This window comes from Heptranchias perlo, chromosome 42, assembly GCF_035084215.1.
Source record: "Heptranchias perlo isolate sHepPer1 chromosome 42, sHepPer1.hap1, whole genome shotgun sequence".
NCBI classification, from domain to species: Eukaryota; Metazoa; Chordata; class Chondrichthyes; order Hexanchiformes; family Hexanchidae; genus Heptranchias; species Heptranchias perlo.
Window position 1 is genome coordinate 6,174,567 of NC_090366.1, and position 14,844 is coordinate 6,189,410.

At 49.2% G+C, this 14,844-nt stretch overlaps 1 protein-coding gene across 1 annotated transcript in view; it reads right to left on the reverse strand.

Moving 5' to 3' along the window:
- Positions 1-7,920: 7,920 nt before the first annotated feature.
- Positions 7,921-14,844, reverse strand: part of LOC137306166 (POU domain, class 2, transcription factor 2-like) — a 565,364-nt gene continuing 558,440 nt past the window's right edge. Inside the window, exon 16 of the mRNA XM_067975227.1 lies at positions 7,921-8,444. Coding sequence (XP_067831328.1) covers positions 8,176-8,444 — 269 coding nt within the window. The 3' untranslated portion in view covers positions 7,921-8,175. The remainder of the gene's footprint in view (positions 8,445-14,844) is intronic.

Sequence of the window (14,844 nt, forward strand, 5' to 3'; positions counted from 1 at the left end):
TATGGGGAGGTGGGATATGGGGAGGGGTTGCGGTGGGGATATGGGGAGGGGGTGGGGATATGGGGAGGGAGTGGGGAGAGGGATATGGGGAGGGGGGATATGGGGAAGGGATGGGGTGAGGGGGAGGGGGGATATGGGGAAGGGGTGGGGTGAGGGGGATGGGGAGGCGGTGGGGAGTGATATGGGGAAAGGGATACAGGGAGGGGGGATACAGGGAGGGGGGATACAGGGAGGGGGGATACAGGGAGGGGGGATATGGGGAGGGGGGATACGGGGAGGGGGGATATGGGGAGGCGGGGTGGGGGACAGGTTCACAAACAAGAGGAGAAAAGATTTGTTTACAAAGACGTACAGAAATACAGACAAACAGCTTCTCATCTCCTAGGTGTAGTGGCGTCCCCCAGCATCGGGTGCTGTCGGTACAAGAGATCGAACAAGATACAGAACATTACAAAGCTAAACCCAGGACAATATAATAAAATATACAATTTCACTTTGGATAGCTGAGGTCAAAGGTTAAAGTTCACTTTGGCTGGGTAATTAGATTTAAACACTGAAGGTAGTGGAGTTGTGGACTTTGAAGTTTCTTTGGTTTTATTCCGCAAGAAAAGCGTTTTAATCACATTTTCATTTATTTAATACTTTGTTTCTAGCTTTGGGTTCGAGCTGTTGTTCAGGTCAATGCTCTCACTGAATGGAGGTAAGGCCATCTCGCTGTGGTCTCTCTCCCTCGCCCCTCACCCTCTCCCCTCGCCCTCTCTCCCTCGCTCTCTCCCTCGCCCTCTCCCCTCACACCCACTCCCCTCACACCCACTCCCTCTCCCCTCGCCCTCTCCCCTCACCCTCTCCCCTCACACCCACTCCCCTCACACCCTCTCTCCCTCGTCCCTCACCCTCGCCCTCTCCCCTCGCCCTCTCCCCTCACCCTCTCCCCTCACACCCACTCCCCTCACCCTCTCCCCTCACCCTCTCCCCTCACCCACTCCCCTCACACCCACTCCCCTCACACTCCCCTCACACCTCACCCACTCCCCTCACACCCTCTCCCCTCACACCCTCCCCCCTCACCCACTCCCCTCACACCCTCTCCCCTCACACCCTCCCCCCCTCACCCACTCCCCTCACACCCTCTCCCCTCACCCTCTCCCCTCACACCCTCCCCTCACACCCTCCCCTCACCCACTCTCCCCTCACACCCACTCACCTCTCACACTCCCCTCACTCACTCCCCTCACACCCACTCCCCTCACCCTCTCCCCTCACACCGACACCCCTCGCCCCCACTCCCCTCCACTCCCCTCACCGCTCACACTCCCCTCACACTCACTCCCCTCACCCCCACTCCCTCTCCCCTCACCCCCACTCCTCACCCTCTCCCCTCACCCACTCCCCTCATCCCCTTTCCCCTCACCCTCTCCCCTCACCCACTCCCCTCATCCCCTTTCCCCTCACCCCTCACACCCTCTCCCCTCACACCCTCTCCCCTCACACCCACTCCCCTCCTCCCCTTTCCCCTCACACTCCCCTCACCCACTCCCTCACACCCTTTAGAATTGTCTGTCATAACCAGGCTGCTCTGGAACTCGGGTGCCTGGAATTTCAAACCCACTCCCCACACCCACACTCTCACACCCACTCCCCACACCCACACTCTCACACCCACTCCCCACACCCACACTCTCACACCCACTCCCCACACCCACACTCTCACACCCACTCCCCACACCCACACTCTCACACCCACTCCCCACACCCACACTCTCACACCCACTCCCCACACCCACACTCTCACACCCACTCCCCACACCCACACTCTCACACCCACTCCCCACACCCACACTCTCACACCCACTCCTCACACCCACACTCTCACACCCACTCCCCACACCCACACTCTCACACCCACTCCTCACACCCACACTCTCACACCCACTCCTCACACCCACACTCTCACACCCACTCCTCACACCCACACTCTCACACCCACTCCCCACACCCACACTCTCACACCCACTCCCCTCACACCCACTCCCCTCACACCCAGTCTCCTCACCCACTCCCCTCACCCACCCACCTCACACCCACTCCCTCAAACCCACTCCCCTCACACCCACCCACCTCACACCCACTCCCCACACCCACTCCCTCAAACCCACTCCCCTCACACCCACCCACCTCACACCCACTCCCCACACCCACTCCCTCAAACCCACTCCCTCAAACCCACTCCCCACACCCACTCCCTCAAACCCACTCCCTCAAACCCACTCCCCACACCCACTCCCTCAAACCCACTCCCTCAAACCCACTCCCCTCACACCCACTCCCCACACCCACTCCCTCAAACCCACTCCCTCAAGCCCACTCCCCTCACACCTACCCACCTCACACACCCACTCCCCACACCCACTCCCCACACACCCACTCCCCTCATCCCACTACCCCACCCACCTCACCCCCACTCCCCTCACACCCAGTCTCCTCACCCACCTCACACCTGTCCAATGTCTCTGTGGGTGATGGAGTGATGGGATTCTACCTATGGGTGTTGAGAGGAGAGAGAGAGGCAGAGACACCCCCGATGCCCATCATTCAGCGAGACACGCGCCCTGGAGTGCATAAATGCGAATCACCCAGCTGGGAGCAATGCCGCCCTTGGATCAGTGTTGGTGCCAGCAAATCACCCGCTTTCCCCTCCTGCTTCCTGCGGTTTACACTCCTCACCCCTCACATGCAGAATGTCACAAAATGGCAGCCCTGGCTCGGCTGGTGGAAGTGAGAACAGTGCCAGGGAGTCAAAGTGGTCTCCTCGCGGGGAGAGGGCATCATGCCAATCGCCCATCGCACCCACCCCCCGCCGGGGTCAGGTCCGGGGAGAGACACAGAGCTCCCTCTGCATTACTCACACGCACCTCAGTGTCTAAACAGCTCCCCTCCCCGCCCCGGTGACTGGGCTCTGTGAGATGTGTGGGTCGCACATCTCACTGTAGACTGGTGCCCAGTCCGGGGGGAACGTGGAAAGGGCCTTCAGTGATAGCGGGGGTGTTGGGAGAGGGGGCAGTGCCATCTCTCCCGGGTCTGGATTTGATCCCAGGGAGGGGAGAGACGTACTTGTACCCACTGCTTCATGTTAAGGCCCTGAGGCTAAACCAGAGCGGGCACCCAAGGGTGCCCGGGCAAGGGTGCTGGGTAGCAGTCCCCCTCCAACAACCAGGTACCACAATCGCCCTGTCTTTGGTTGTAGATAAAAGTTACTGAGCTTTTCTTTGTATATTTTGGTTTCCCCCCTCGCGTCCACAGTACAAAGTTTACAAGTTATTGAGAACACAAGTCGTTTGCCCAGAGATTTAGGCGATGTAACCTTTGGTAAGTTCCTTTGGAGCTTTATTCGATATTTTTTTTTTTACAAAAGTTTTTGTCTTTTCCCGTTTGGTTATAATGGTTTGAGGGAAGCACTGAGACGGTCACAGTGTGACTGCTGCCCCAATTATACTGGAGGGCTTTCCAATGTCCAGAAATCACAAACGACAGCACGGACTCGAGCGGCCAGCCCAGCAGGCTCATGGCTGTTTGCTCTCTCTCTGTTGAAGGGGCTTTCTTTGATTCCAGATTCTGGGAACTGCCTCAGAAAACCCCTCAGGGACAATATGGCGACTCGGTCCAGTCCCACACGGAACGGCCAATAACCCAGCAGCAAGAGTAACAGAGCATCCCACAATCCTCTCACTACAATCCTACAGGCCCAGAGCCCGATACCTGCCTTCACCCAGGTCTCCCTCAAATTCATCACCTTCTGCAAACCATTTGCTATCCTATCTTCACCCAGAGATTCTCAGCCTCTAATCCTTTCTCTCTCTGGATTTCTCAGGGTTGCATTGCACACTGTGCTCTCCCTCTGGATTACACTGGATGCTCAGCTCTCTCTCTCTCTCTCTCTGGATTACACTGGACGTTCTGATCTCTCTCTGGATGCTCTGTTCTTTTTCTCTCTCTGGATTACACTGGGTGCTCCGCTTTCTCTCTGGGTTGCACTGTACACTGTTCTCTCTCTCTGGATTACACTGGATGCAATTACACTGGATGCACTATTCTCTCTCTGGATAACACTGGGTGCTCTGTTCTCCCTCTCTGGGTTGCACTGTACACTGTTCTCTCTCTCTCTGGATTACACTGGATGCAATTACACTGGATGCATTATTCTCTCTCTGGATAACACTGGGTGCTCTGTTCTCCCTCTCTGGATTAGACTGGATGCTCTGTCCTCTCTCTGGGTTGCACTGTACTCTGTTCTCCCTCTCTGGATTACACTGGATGCTCTGTGCTCTGTCCGGGTTGCACTGCATGCTGTGCTGAGATATTTGGTAAAGTGTTGTTCCAGGGCAGGTAGTGAGGGTTCTGGAATCAAAGAGAGGATCCCTCTGTTTCCCCCCCTGGATTCAGCATTTGTTGCATGTGGTACAGTCTGAGACACAGGGGGCAGGACGAGCCCCACCCTAAACACTGAGTGGAGTGGAGGGAGAGTCCTTGGACAGGGTGAGGACATCACCTCACCAGTGAGTGCCCTCGTGGGTCAACTCACTATCCCCAGGGTCGGCCTGAGAGAGCAAACCGTATTGAGACGGACCGTACTGAGCCGAGCCAGACCGTATCGAGCAGTGCCATACCGAGCCGGACCGAGCCGAGCGGTACCGTACCGAGCCGAGCCGTACCGAGCCAGACCGTACCGAGCCGGACCGAGCCGAGCGGTACCGAGCCAGACCGTAACCGTACCGAGCCGAGCCGTACCGAGCCAGACCGTACCGGGCCGAGCGGTACCGTACCGAGCCGAGCCGTACCGAGCCGAGCCGGACCGAGCCGAGCGGTACCGTACCGAGCCGGACCGTACCGAGCCGAGTGGTACCGTACCGAGCCGGACCGTACCGAGCCGAGCCAGACCGAGCCGAGCCAGACCGAGCCAAGCGGTACCGTACCGAGCCGAGCCAGACCGAGCCGAGCGGTACCGTACCGAGCCGGACCGAGCCGAGCCAGACCGAGCCGAGCGGTACCGTACCGAGCCGAGCCAGACCGAGCCGAGGTACCGTACCGAGTAGTGCTGTGCCGAACGGTGCCGTACCGAGCCGGACCGTACAGGGCTGGCCTGGGCCCGCGCTGTCCAGTGTTCCGCAAAAGCCTTTATTTGGTTCATCAAAGTATATGAGGTATATGACGGGCTATCTCCCTACTCCAGGGTGGTGCCATGGCGCATTCGTTAGTCAAGGTATCTGCGGTTTATTTGGTTGCGTTTATTTAAAGCTCTTTATGTGCACGGACTTGGCCCAGACAATGTTCACTCAGCGTTGGCATGGACCCCCTGACACGGGATAGACCCCCTGACACGGGATGGACCCCCTGACACGGGATAGACCCCCTGACACGGGATGGACCCCCTGACACGGGATGGACCCCCTGACACGGGATAGACTCCCGACACAGGATAGACCCCCTGACACGGGATGGACCCCCAACCCGGGATAGACCCCCTAACACGGGATAGACCCCCTGACACGGGATAGACCCCCTGACACGGGATAGACCCCCGACACAGGATAGACCTCCTGACCCGGGATGGACCCCCTGACCCGGGATAGACCCCCTGACCTGGGATAGAACCCCTGACATGGGACAGGCCCCCTGGCATGGGAAAGAGCTCTGACCCAGGATAGACCCCCTGACACTGGGTAGATTTCCTGACCCAAAATAATCAGATTATCCAAACCCAATGAGTAACAGTGAATATCAGTCAAATAATGGCCATCAACGATACTAATTAATATGAACGATACTAATTAACATTAATGCCACTACTTGATATGAATGGTGCTAATTAAAATTAGTGATGTTAATTGCCACTAAACGACTGTGCTGAACATTATGAGACTGAGATTCACTGGGATGCTCTGGTCAGACGGGTTGGTCCCAGCGCTGAGTGAGTGGGAGGGGCCGGGGTCAGGGTCAGGGCTGGGGTCAGGGTTGGGGGTCAGGACTGGGATCGGGGTTGGGGTCAGGGTCGGGGTTGGGGTCAGGGCCGGGGTTGGGGGTCAGGACTGGGGTCGGGGTTGGGGTCAGGGCCGGGGTTGGGGTCAGGGCTAGGGTCAGGGCCGGGGTCGTGATTGGGGTCAGAGTCAGGGTTTGGGGTCAGGGTTGAGGTTGGGGCCGGAGTTGGGGTCAGGGCTGGGGTCAGGATTGGATTCAGGGCTGGGGTCAGGGTTGGGGTCAGAATCAGGGTTGGGGTTGGGGCCAGGGCTGGGGTCAGGGCCGGGGTCAGGGTCGGGGTTAGGGTCGGGGCCAGGGTCGGGGTCGGGGTCAGGGCCGGGGTCGGGGTCGGGGTCGGGGCCGGGGTCGGGGTCGGGGTCAGGGCCAGGGTCGGGGTCGAGGCAGGGGTCGGGGTCGGGGCCGGGGTCAGATCCGGTTTTATTTTTGGTATTTCTGTGCATCAGTTCTGCGATGACAACCACCAGGCAGTTAATGTAGAGATAGGAGAATTTTTGGTCTAAAGTCAAGTTTCCTTTGTTTTTTTTATACATATGCAATAAAAGCCGAACATAGATTTCTTCTATAAAAACTATTTAGCTAAACAGATACATTCCATCTAAAGTAGGTGAGGATCATTTCAGTTCCAGGTTTAAAGGGGGTTTAAAGGGAGGCAGTGAGGAGGAGGCTGGGGCTCCCTATGACCCCTGCACACACACTCCTAAAGCTGTACTCGTGTACACATTGGTTCACACACTCGTATACACACTGGATCACAGTCCTGTGTACACGCTGGTTCACACACACACATGCACACACACACGTGTACACGGTGGTTCACACACTTGTGTACACGCTGGTTCACACACTCATGTACACACCGGTTCACAGTCCTGTGTACACACTGGTTCACAGTCCTGTGTACACACTGGTTCACAGTCCTGTGTACACACTGGTTCTAACACTTGTGTACACGCTGGTCCACAGTCTCGTGTACACACTGGTTCACAGTGCTGTGTGCACACAGGTTCACATACTCGTGTACGCACTGGATCACAAACCCGTGTACACACTGGTTCACACACTCATGTACACACTGATTCACAGTCCTGTGTACACACTGGTTCATAGTCCTGTGTACACACTGGTTCTCACTTGTGTGCACGCTGGTCCACAGTCTCGTGTACACGCTGGTTCACACTCATGTATACACTGGCTCACAGTGCCATGTGCACACAGATTCACATACTCGTGTACACACTGGATCACAAACCCGTGTACACACTGGTTCAGTCTCGTGCACACACTGGTTCACACTCGTGTATACACTGGCTCACACGCTCGTGTACACACTGGTTCGCAATCTAGAGTTAAACACCTGAAATCAGAAAGCTAAACTGAGGTCAGAGATTTGGGGATCAGGATGGGAGATGGTGGCCCCCTCCACCCCATTTAGTCCCATCCTGTTGACATGTCCCACCCCTCTCAACTATACTTTGGTTTTTTTTATTTATTATTAAATATATTTAGGAGGAAAGTCATTTGGAGAAAAGCCAGGGCTTGTACGTGGGAGAGGGGAAGCCCCTGGGAGCAGAGCGAGAGGAGAGTCTGGGTCTTTCATTGTCACCTGCCCCTGGCTATGAGGTATATTGGAGCAGAGACAGACTGCTCACTCTCTGTCACATCTCGAAATAAAACCCACTCTTGTTTTATTTTAAATATTCAAATGCTGGAGAAACGTTTTAAAAAGCATTGTTATTTTCTTTTGGTGACTGTTATAACCAGGAGTTCAGGCACTGGATTGTAGTAATAATAATGAGATGATTCTTTGTTTTTTTTGGTTAGAGGGAGGTGTTTGTATCTGAATAAAATATTTCAAAATGTAAATAAATAGATAAATTCCCTCCCCACTGGGACATACAAAATAAACACTACAAATGATATAAAACCCCCAAAATCCCAGAGAAAACATAAAGGTGAAGCGAAATAATTCCAGAATCCATTTGAAGAAATAAAAGTCGGGAGTCAGGCTGTGAGCCTCACCCTCCGGGAGCACAGGTGAAGGGGCTGTCGGAGTAAGCTTCACCCCTCTGGGCTTACTCCTCCGTGGGTCCAGAGGGAGCTGATGAAGTGGAGTCAGAGCGAGTGTTGCTCCCCTCCCCTGGGTCACTCTGCACTGGTTCCCGCTGGGCCAATGCTAACCTCGGCCAGCCCTGGCTCACTGCAGGCTGGGAGGGGTTTGGTTTGGAGTGAGGCAGCCGAGGCCAGACTGACAGCGGCTGGGTTACTGGCGAGGAGAGGCAGGCCGGGGTGGTTGAGGAAGAGGGGTGAGGTAACAATGCTCTGTGTCGCTGAACAGCCAGCACCGGTCGACAGCACCAGGTGACCACCGGCGTCAAGGCTGGTAATTGGAATGTTTCCACCACTCGCGAGGGCTGCAAGAGAAGAGGGAAGAACGTGAGGCACAGGCAGTGACAAGATAGCATATACAGTGAGAATACAGTGAGAATACACCATATACAGTGAGAATACACAGTGAGAATACACCATACACAGTGAGAATAGTGAGAATACACCATATACAGTGAGAATACAGTGAGAATACACCATATACAGTGAGAATACAATGAGAATACACCATATACAGTGAGAATACAGTGAGAATACACCATATACAGTGAGAATACACCATATACAGTGAGAATACACAGTGAGAATACACCATATACAGTGAGAATAGTGAGAATACACCATATACAGTGAGAATACACAGTGAGAATACACCATATACAGTGAGAATACAGTGAGAATACACCATATACAGTGAGAATACAGTGAGAATACACCATATACAGTGAGAATACACAGTGAGCATACACCATATACAGGGAGAATACAGTGAGAATACACCATATACAGGGAGAATACAGTGAGAATACACCATATACAGTGAGAATACACTATATACAGTGAGAATACAGTGAGAATACACCATATACAGGGAGAATACAAAGTGAGAATGCACAGTGAGAACACACCATATACAGGGAGAATACATAGTGAGAACACACCATGTACAGTGGGAATATACAGTGAGAATACACAGTGAGGATACACAGTGAAGATACACAGTGAGGATACACCAAATACAGGAGAATACACAGTGAGAATACACCATATACAATGAGAACACATAGTGAGAATACACAGTGAGAACACAACATATACAGTGAGAATACAGTGAGAACACAACATATAGTGAGAATACAGTGAAAACACACCATATACAGTGAGAACACACCAAATACAGTAAGAATACAGTGAAAACACACCATATACAGTGAGAAAACACAGTGAGGACACACCATATACAGTGAGAATATACAGTGAGAACACAACATATACAATGAGAATACACAGTGAGAACACACCATATAGTGAGTAAAGACAGTGAGAACACAGGTGAGAACACACCTTATGCAGTGAAAATACACAGTGAGAACACAACATATACACTGAGTATACACAGTGAGAACACGCCGTATACACAGTGAGAACACACCACATACAGTGAGAACACAGAGTGAGGACATACCATATACATTGAGAATACATGATGTGGAGATGCCGGTGATGGACTGGGGTGTACAAATGTAAGGAATCTTACAACACCAGGTTATAGTCCAACAATTTTATTTGAAAATCACAAGCTTTCGGAGGCTTTCTCCTTCGTCAGGTGAGTGTTGGATTCCTTGAAAATTACTGCATATATAGACAGAGAACAATGCCTGATGATTACAGATAATCTTTCCAACTGCCCGTTATCAAGGCAATCAAAGGAATTGAATAATGTTCAGACAGAGAGATATTAGATACAAGACTACTGAATATACAAACGGCCAGAACCAAAGACAGAGAGAGAGAGAGAGAGAGAGAAACATCCGAAAGGAAGAGAAAGAGAGAGAATGACCAGTTGTATTAAAAACAGATAACTTTTTTTCGCTGGTGGGGTTACATGTAGCGTGACATGAACCCAAGATCCCGGTTGAGGCCGTCCTCATGGGTGCGGAACTTGGCTATCAATTTCTGCTCGACGATTTTGCGTTGTCGTGTGTCTCGAAGGCCGCCTTGGCGAACGCTTACCCGAAGATCGGTGGCTGAATGTCCTTGGCTGCTGAAGTGTTCCCCGACTGGGAGGGAACCCTCCTGTCTGGCAATTGTTGCACGGTGTCTGTTCATCCGTTGTCACAGTGTCTGCAGTCAAGGACATTCAGCCACCGATCTTTGGGTAAGTGTTCTCCAAGGTGGCCTTCGAGACACACGATAACGCAAAATCGTCGAGCAGAAATTGATAGCCAAGTTCCGCACCCATGAGGACGGCCTCAACCGGGATCTTGGGTTCATGTCACGCTACATGTTACCCCACCAGCGAAAAAAAAGTTATCTGTTTTTAATACAACTGGTCATTCTATCTCTTTCTCTGTCTTTCGGATGTTTCTCTCTCTCTCTCTCTCTGTCTTTGGTTCTGGTCGTTTGTATATTCAGTAGTCTTGTATCTAATGTCTCTCTGTCTGAACATTATTCAATTCCTTTGATTGCCTTGATAACGGGCAGTTGGAAAGGTTATCTGTAATCACCAGGCATTGTTCTCTGTCTATATATGCGGTAATTTTCAAGGAATCCCGACACTCACCTGACGAAGGAGAAAGCCTCCGAAAGCTTGTGATTTTCAAATAAAACTGTTGGACTATAACCTGGTGTTGTAAGATTCCTTACAATTGAGAATACAGTGACAATACAACATAAACTGCGAGAGCACACAGAGAGAAAACACCATAAATAGTGAGAACACACAATATGCAGCGAGAATACACCGTGAGAACACACCATCTACAGTGAGAACACAATATATAATGAGAATACAGTGAGAACACACCATATATGGTGAGACTACACAGTGAGAACAGACCATATACAGTGAGAATACACATTGAGAACACATCATGAGAACACACCATATACATTGAGAACACACGATGAGAACACAGCGAGAACACACCATATACAGTGAGAATACATTGTGAAAACACACCATATACAGTGAGAATACACATTGAGAACACATAGTGAGAACACACCATATACATTGAGAACACATGGTGAGAACACAGTGAGAACACACCATATACAGTGAGAATATGCAGTGAAAACATACCATTTACAGAATGGAGAATACACAGTGGTGATACACCAAATACAGTAAGAATACACAATGAGAACACACCATATATAGAGAGAATACACAGTGAGAACACACCAAATACAGTGAGAACACAGGGCTGAGAACACACCATATACAGTGAGAATAACTGTGAAAACACACCATATATAGCGAGAACACACAGTGAGAACATACCATATACAGTGAGAATACACAGTGAGAACATACCATAGAGTGAGAACACAGTGAGAACAGACCATAGTGAGAACACACAGTAAAAACACAACATATAGTGAGAATAGTGAGAACGCACCATATACAGTGTGACTACACTGTGAGAATACAGTGAGAACGCACCATATACAGTGAGAATACACAGTGAGAACACACCATATTCAGTGAGAATACTCATTGAGAACACATAGTGAGAACACACCATACACATTAAGAACGCACGATGAGAACACACCATATACAGTGAGAATACACAGTGAGAACACACCATATTACAGTGAGAATACACAGTGATGATACACCAAATACAGTAAGAATACATATTGATAATAGTGAGAACACACAATATACAATGTGAATACAGTGAGAACACACCGGATACAGTGAGAACACACCGTATACAGTGAGAACACACAGTGAGAACACACCGTTAGAACACACCATATGCAGTGAGTACACACCATAGACAGTGAGAATACATGTCGAGAATACACAGTGGGAACATACAGTGAGAACACACAATATACACTGAGAATACGTAATGAGAACACACCATAAATAGTGAGAATACACAGTGTGAACACTCCATAAATAGTGAGAACAGTGAGAACATACCATATACAGTCAGAATGTATAGTGAGAACAAAACATATAGAGTTAGAACACACCATATACAGTGAGTATGCACAGTGAGAACACATGTACAGTGAGAAGACAGTGAGAACACACCATACACCGTGAGAACACCAAGAGAGAACACACCATGTACAGTGAGAACACACAGAGAGAACACACCATGTACACTGAGATTTCAGTGAGAACACATCGTATATAATGAGAGTACACCATACACAGTGAGAAAACACAGTGAGAGCACACCATATGCAGTGAGAGCACAAAGTGAGAACACACCATATACAGTGAGAATACAGTGAGAACACACCATGTATAGTGAGAACACACAGTGAGAACACACCATAAATAGTGAGAATGCAGTGAGAACACAGCATATACAGTGAAAGTACAGAGAGAACACACCATATACAGTGAGAATACACATTGAGAATACACTGTGAGAACACATCATCTAAAGTGAGTATGCACAGTGAGAACACAGTGAGAAATCACCACCAATTATTGCCTGAGCCATGGGAAAATTGGCATTGGGTCAAACAGATCAGAGAGTTAAATGGATGGAGCAAAGAGTGGGGTCGGAGACAGGGGTTTCGATTCATGGGGCACTGGCTCCAGTACTGGGGAAAGAGGGGGCTGTTCCGATGGGACGCGCTCCACTTAAACCGGGCTGGGACCAGCGTCCTGGCGAATCAAATAACTAGGGCGGTAGATAAACTAAAAAGGGGGGAGAAGGGGTCAGGTGAGGGGAAATTTAGAAATCTAATGAGAAAAGTTAAGACAATAGAACAGCGTAGTGATTTGGGTAAAGATAAGCAGAGTGTGGCAGGAGGGACAGAGAGTTTACCAATAATAGTGCAACAAGTAAAGTCAAAGCAGAAAAAACTGGTTAAAAAGTCAAAATTAAAGACTCCATCTGAATGCACGGAGCATTCGTAACAAGATGGATGAATTAATTGCACAAATAGAGATAAATGGGTTTGATCTGATAGCCATTCCAGAGCAGTGGTTGCAAAATGACCAAGGTTGGGAACTAAATATTCCAGGGTACTTGACATTTAGAAAAGACAGGCAGAATGTAAAAGGAGGGGGTGGAGCCCTGATAATAGAGGATGAGATAAGGACAGTGGTGAGAAAGGATCTTGGGTCGGAGAATCGGGAAGTAGAATCAGTCTGGGTGGAAATAAGAAATAACAAGGGGCAGAAAACACTGGTGGGAGTGGTTTACAGGCCCCCTAACAGTAGCTATACTGTCGGACAGAGTATTAATCATGAAATAATAGAAGCTTGTAACAAAGGTAATGCAATAATCGTGGGGGACTTTAATCTGCATATAGACTGGGCAAATCAAATTGGCAAAAGGTAGTTTGGAGGACAAGTTCATGAAATGTATTCAAGATATTTTCCTAGAGCAATACATCATGGAACCAACTGGGGAACAGGCTATTTTAGATTTCGTATTGTGTAATGAGATAGGGTTAATTGGTAATCTCACAGTCAAAGAACCTCCGGGGAAGAGCGATCATAATATGATAGAATTTCACATTCAGTTTGAAAGTAATATTCTTAAGTCAGAAACTAGAGTCTTAAACTTCGATAAAGACAATTACGTCGGTATGAGGGGCAAGTTGGCTGAGGTAGATTGGGAAATTAAATTAAAGGGTTTGACAGTTGAAAAGCAATGGCAAACATTTAAAGAAATATTTCAATATTCTCAATGAATGTACATTCCATTGAGAAATAAGAACTCCACAGGAAAAGTGATCCACCCATGGCTAACTAAAGAAGTTAAGGATAGTATTAGATTAAAAGAAGAGGCTTATAATGTTGCCTAGAAGAGTAGTAAGCCTGAGGATTGGGAGAGATTTAGAAACCAGCAAAGGATGACCAAAAAATTGATTAAAAAGGAGAAAATAGAATATGAGAGTAAACTAGCAAGAAATATAAAAACGGATTGTAAGAGCTTCTACAAGTATGTAAAAAGGAAGAGAGTAGCAAAAGTAAACGTTGGTCCCTTAGAGGCTGAGACAGGAGAAATTATAATGGGGAATCAGGAAATGGCAGATGCGTTAAACAAATATTTTGTATCTGTCTTCACAGATGATGACCCAAAAAGCATACCAGAAATAGTGGGGAACCAAGGGGCTAATGAGAGTGAGGAACTTAAAGCAATTAATATCACGAAAGAAAAATTGCTGGACAAACTATATAGTGAGAATACACAGTAAGAACACAGTATACACAGTGAGAATACACAGGGAGAACACACCTTATACACTGAGAATACAGTGAGAACACACCATATGCAGTGAGAATACAGTGAGAACACACCATATGCAGTGAGAATACACAGTGAGAACACACCATACACAGTGAGAATACACAGTGATAATACACCATATACAGTGAGAATACACAGGGAGAACACACCTTATACACTGAGAATACAGTGAGAACACACCATATGCAGTGAGAATACAGAGTGAGAACACGCCATATACAGTGGGTATCCATCATGTACAGTGAGCACACACCATATACATAAGATTACACAGTGAGAACACAACATATTCACTGAGAATACATAGTGAGAATGCACCACATACAGTGCAAATACACCATATACAGTGAGAATACACCGTATACAGTGAGAATACACCGTATACAGTGAGAATACACAATGAGAACTCACCATATACAGTAAGAATACACCATATACAGTAAGAATACACCATATACAGTGAGAA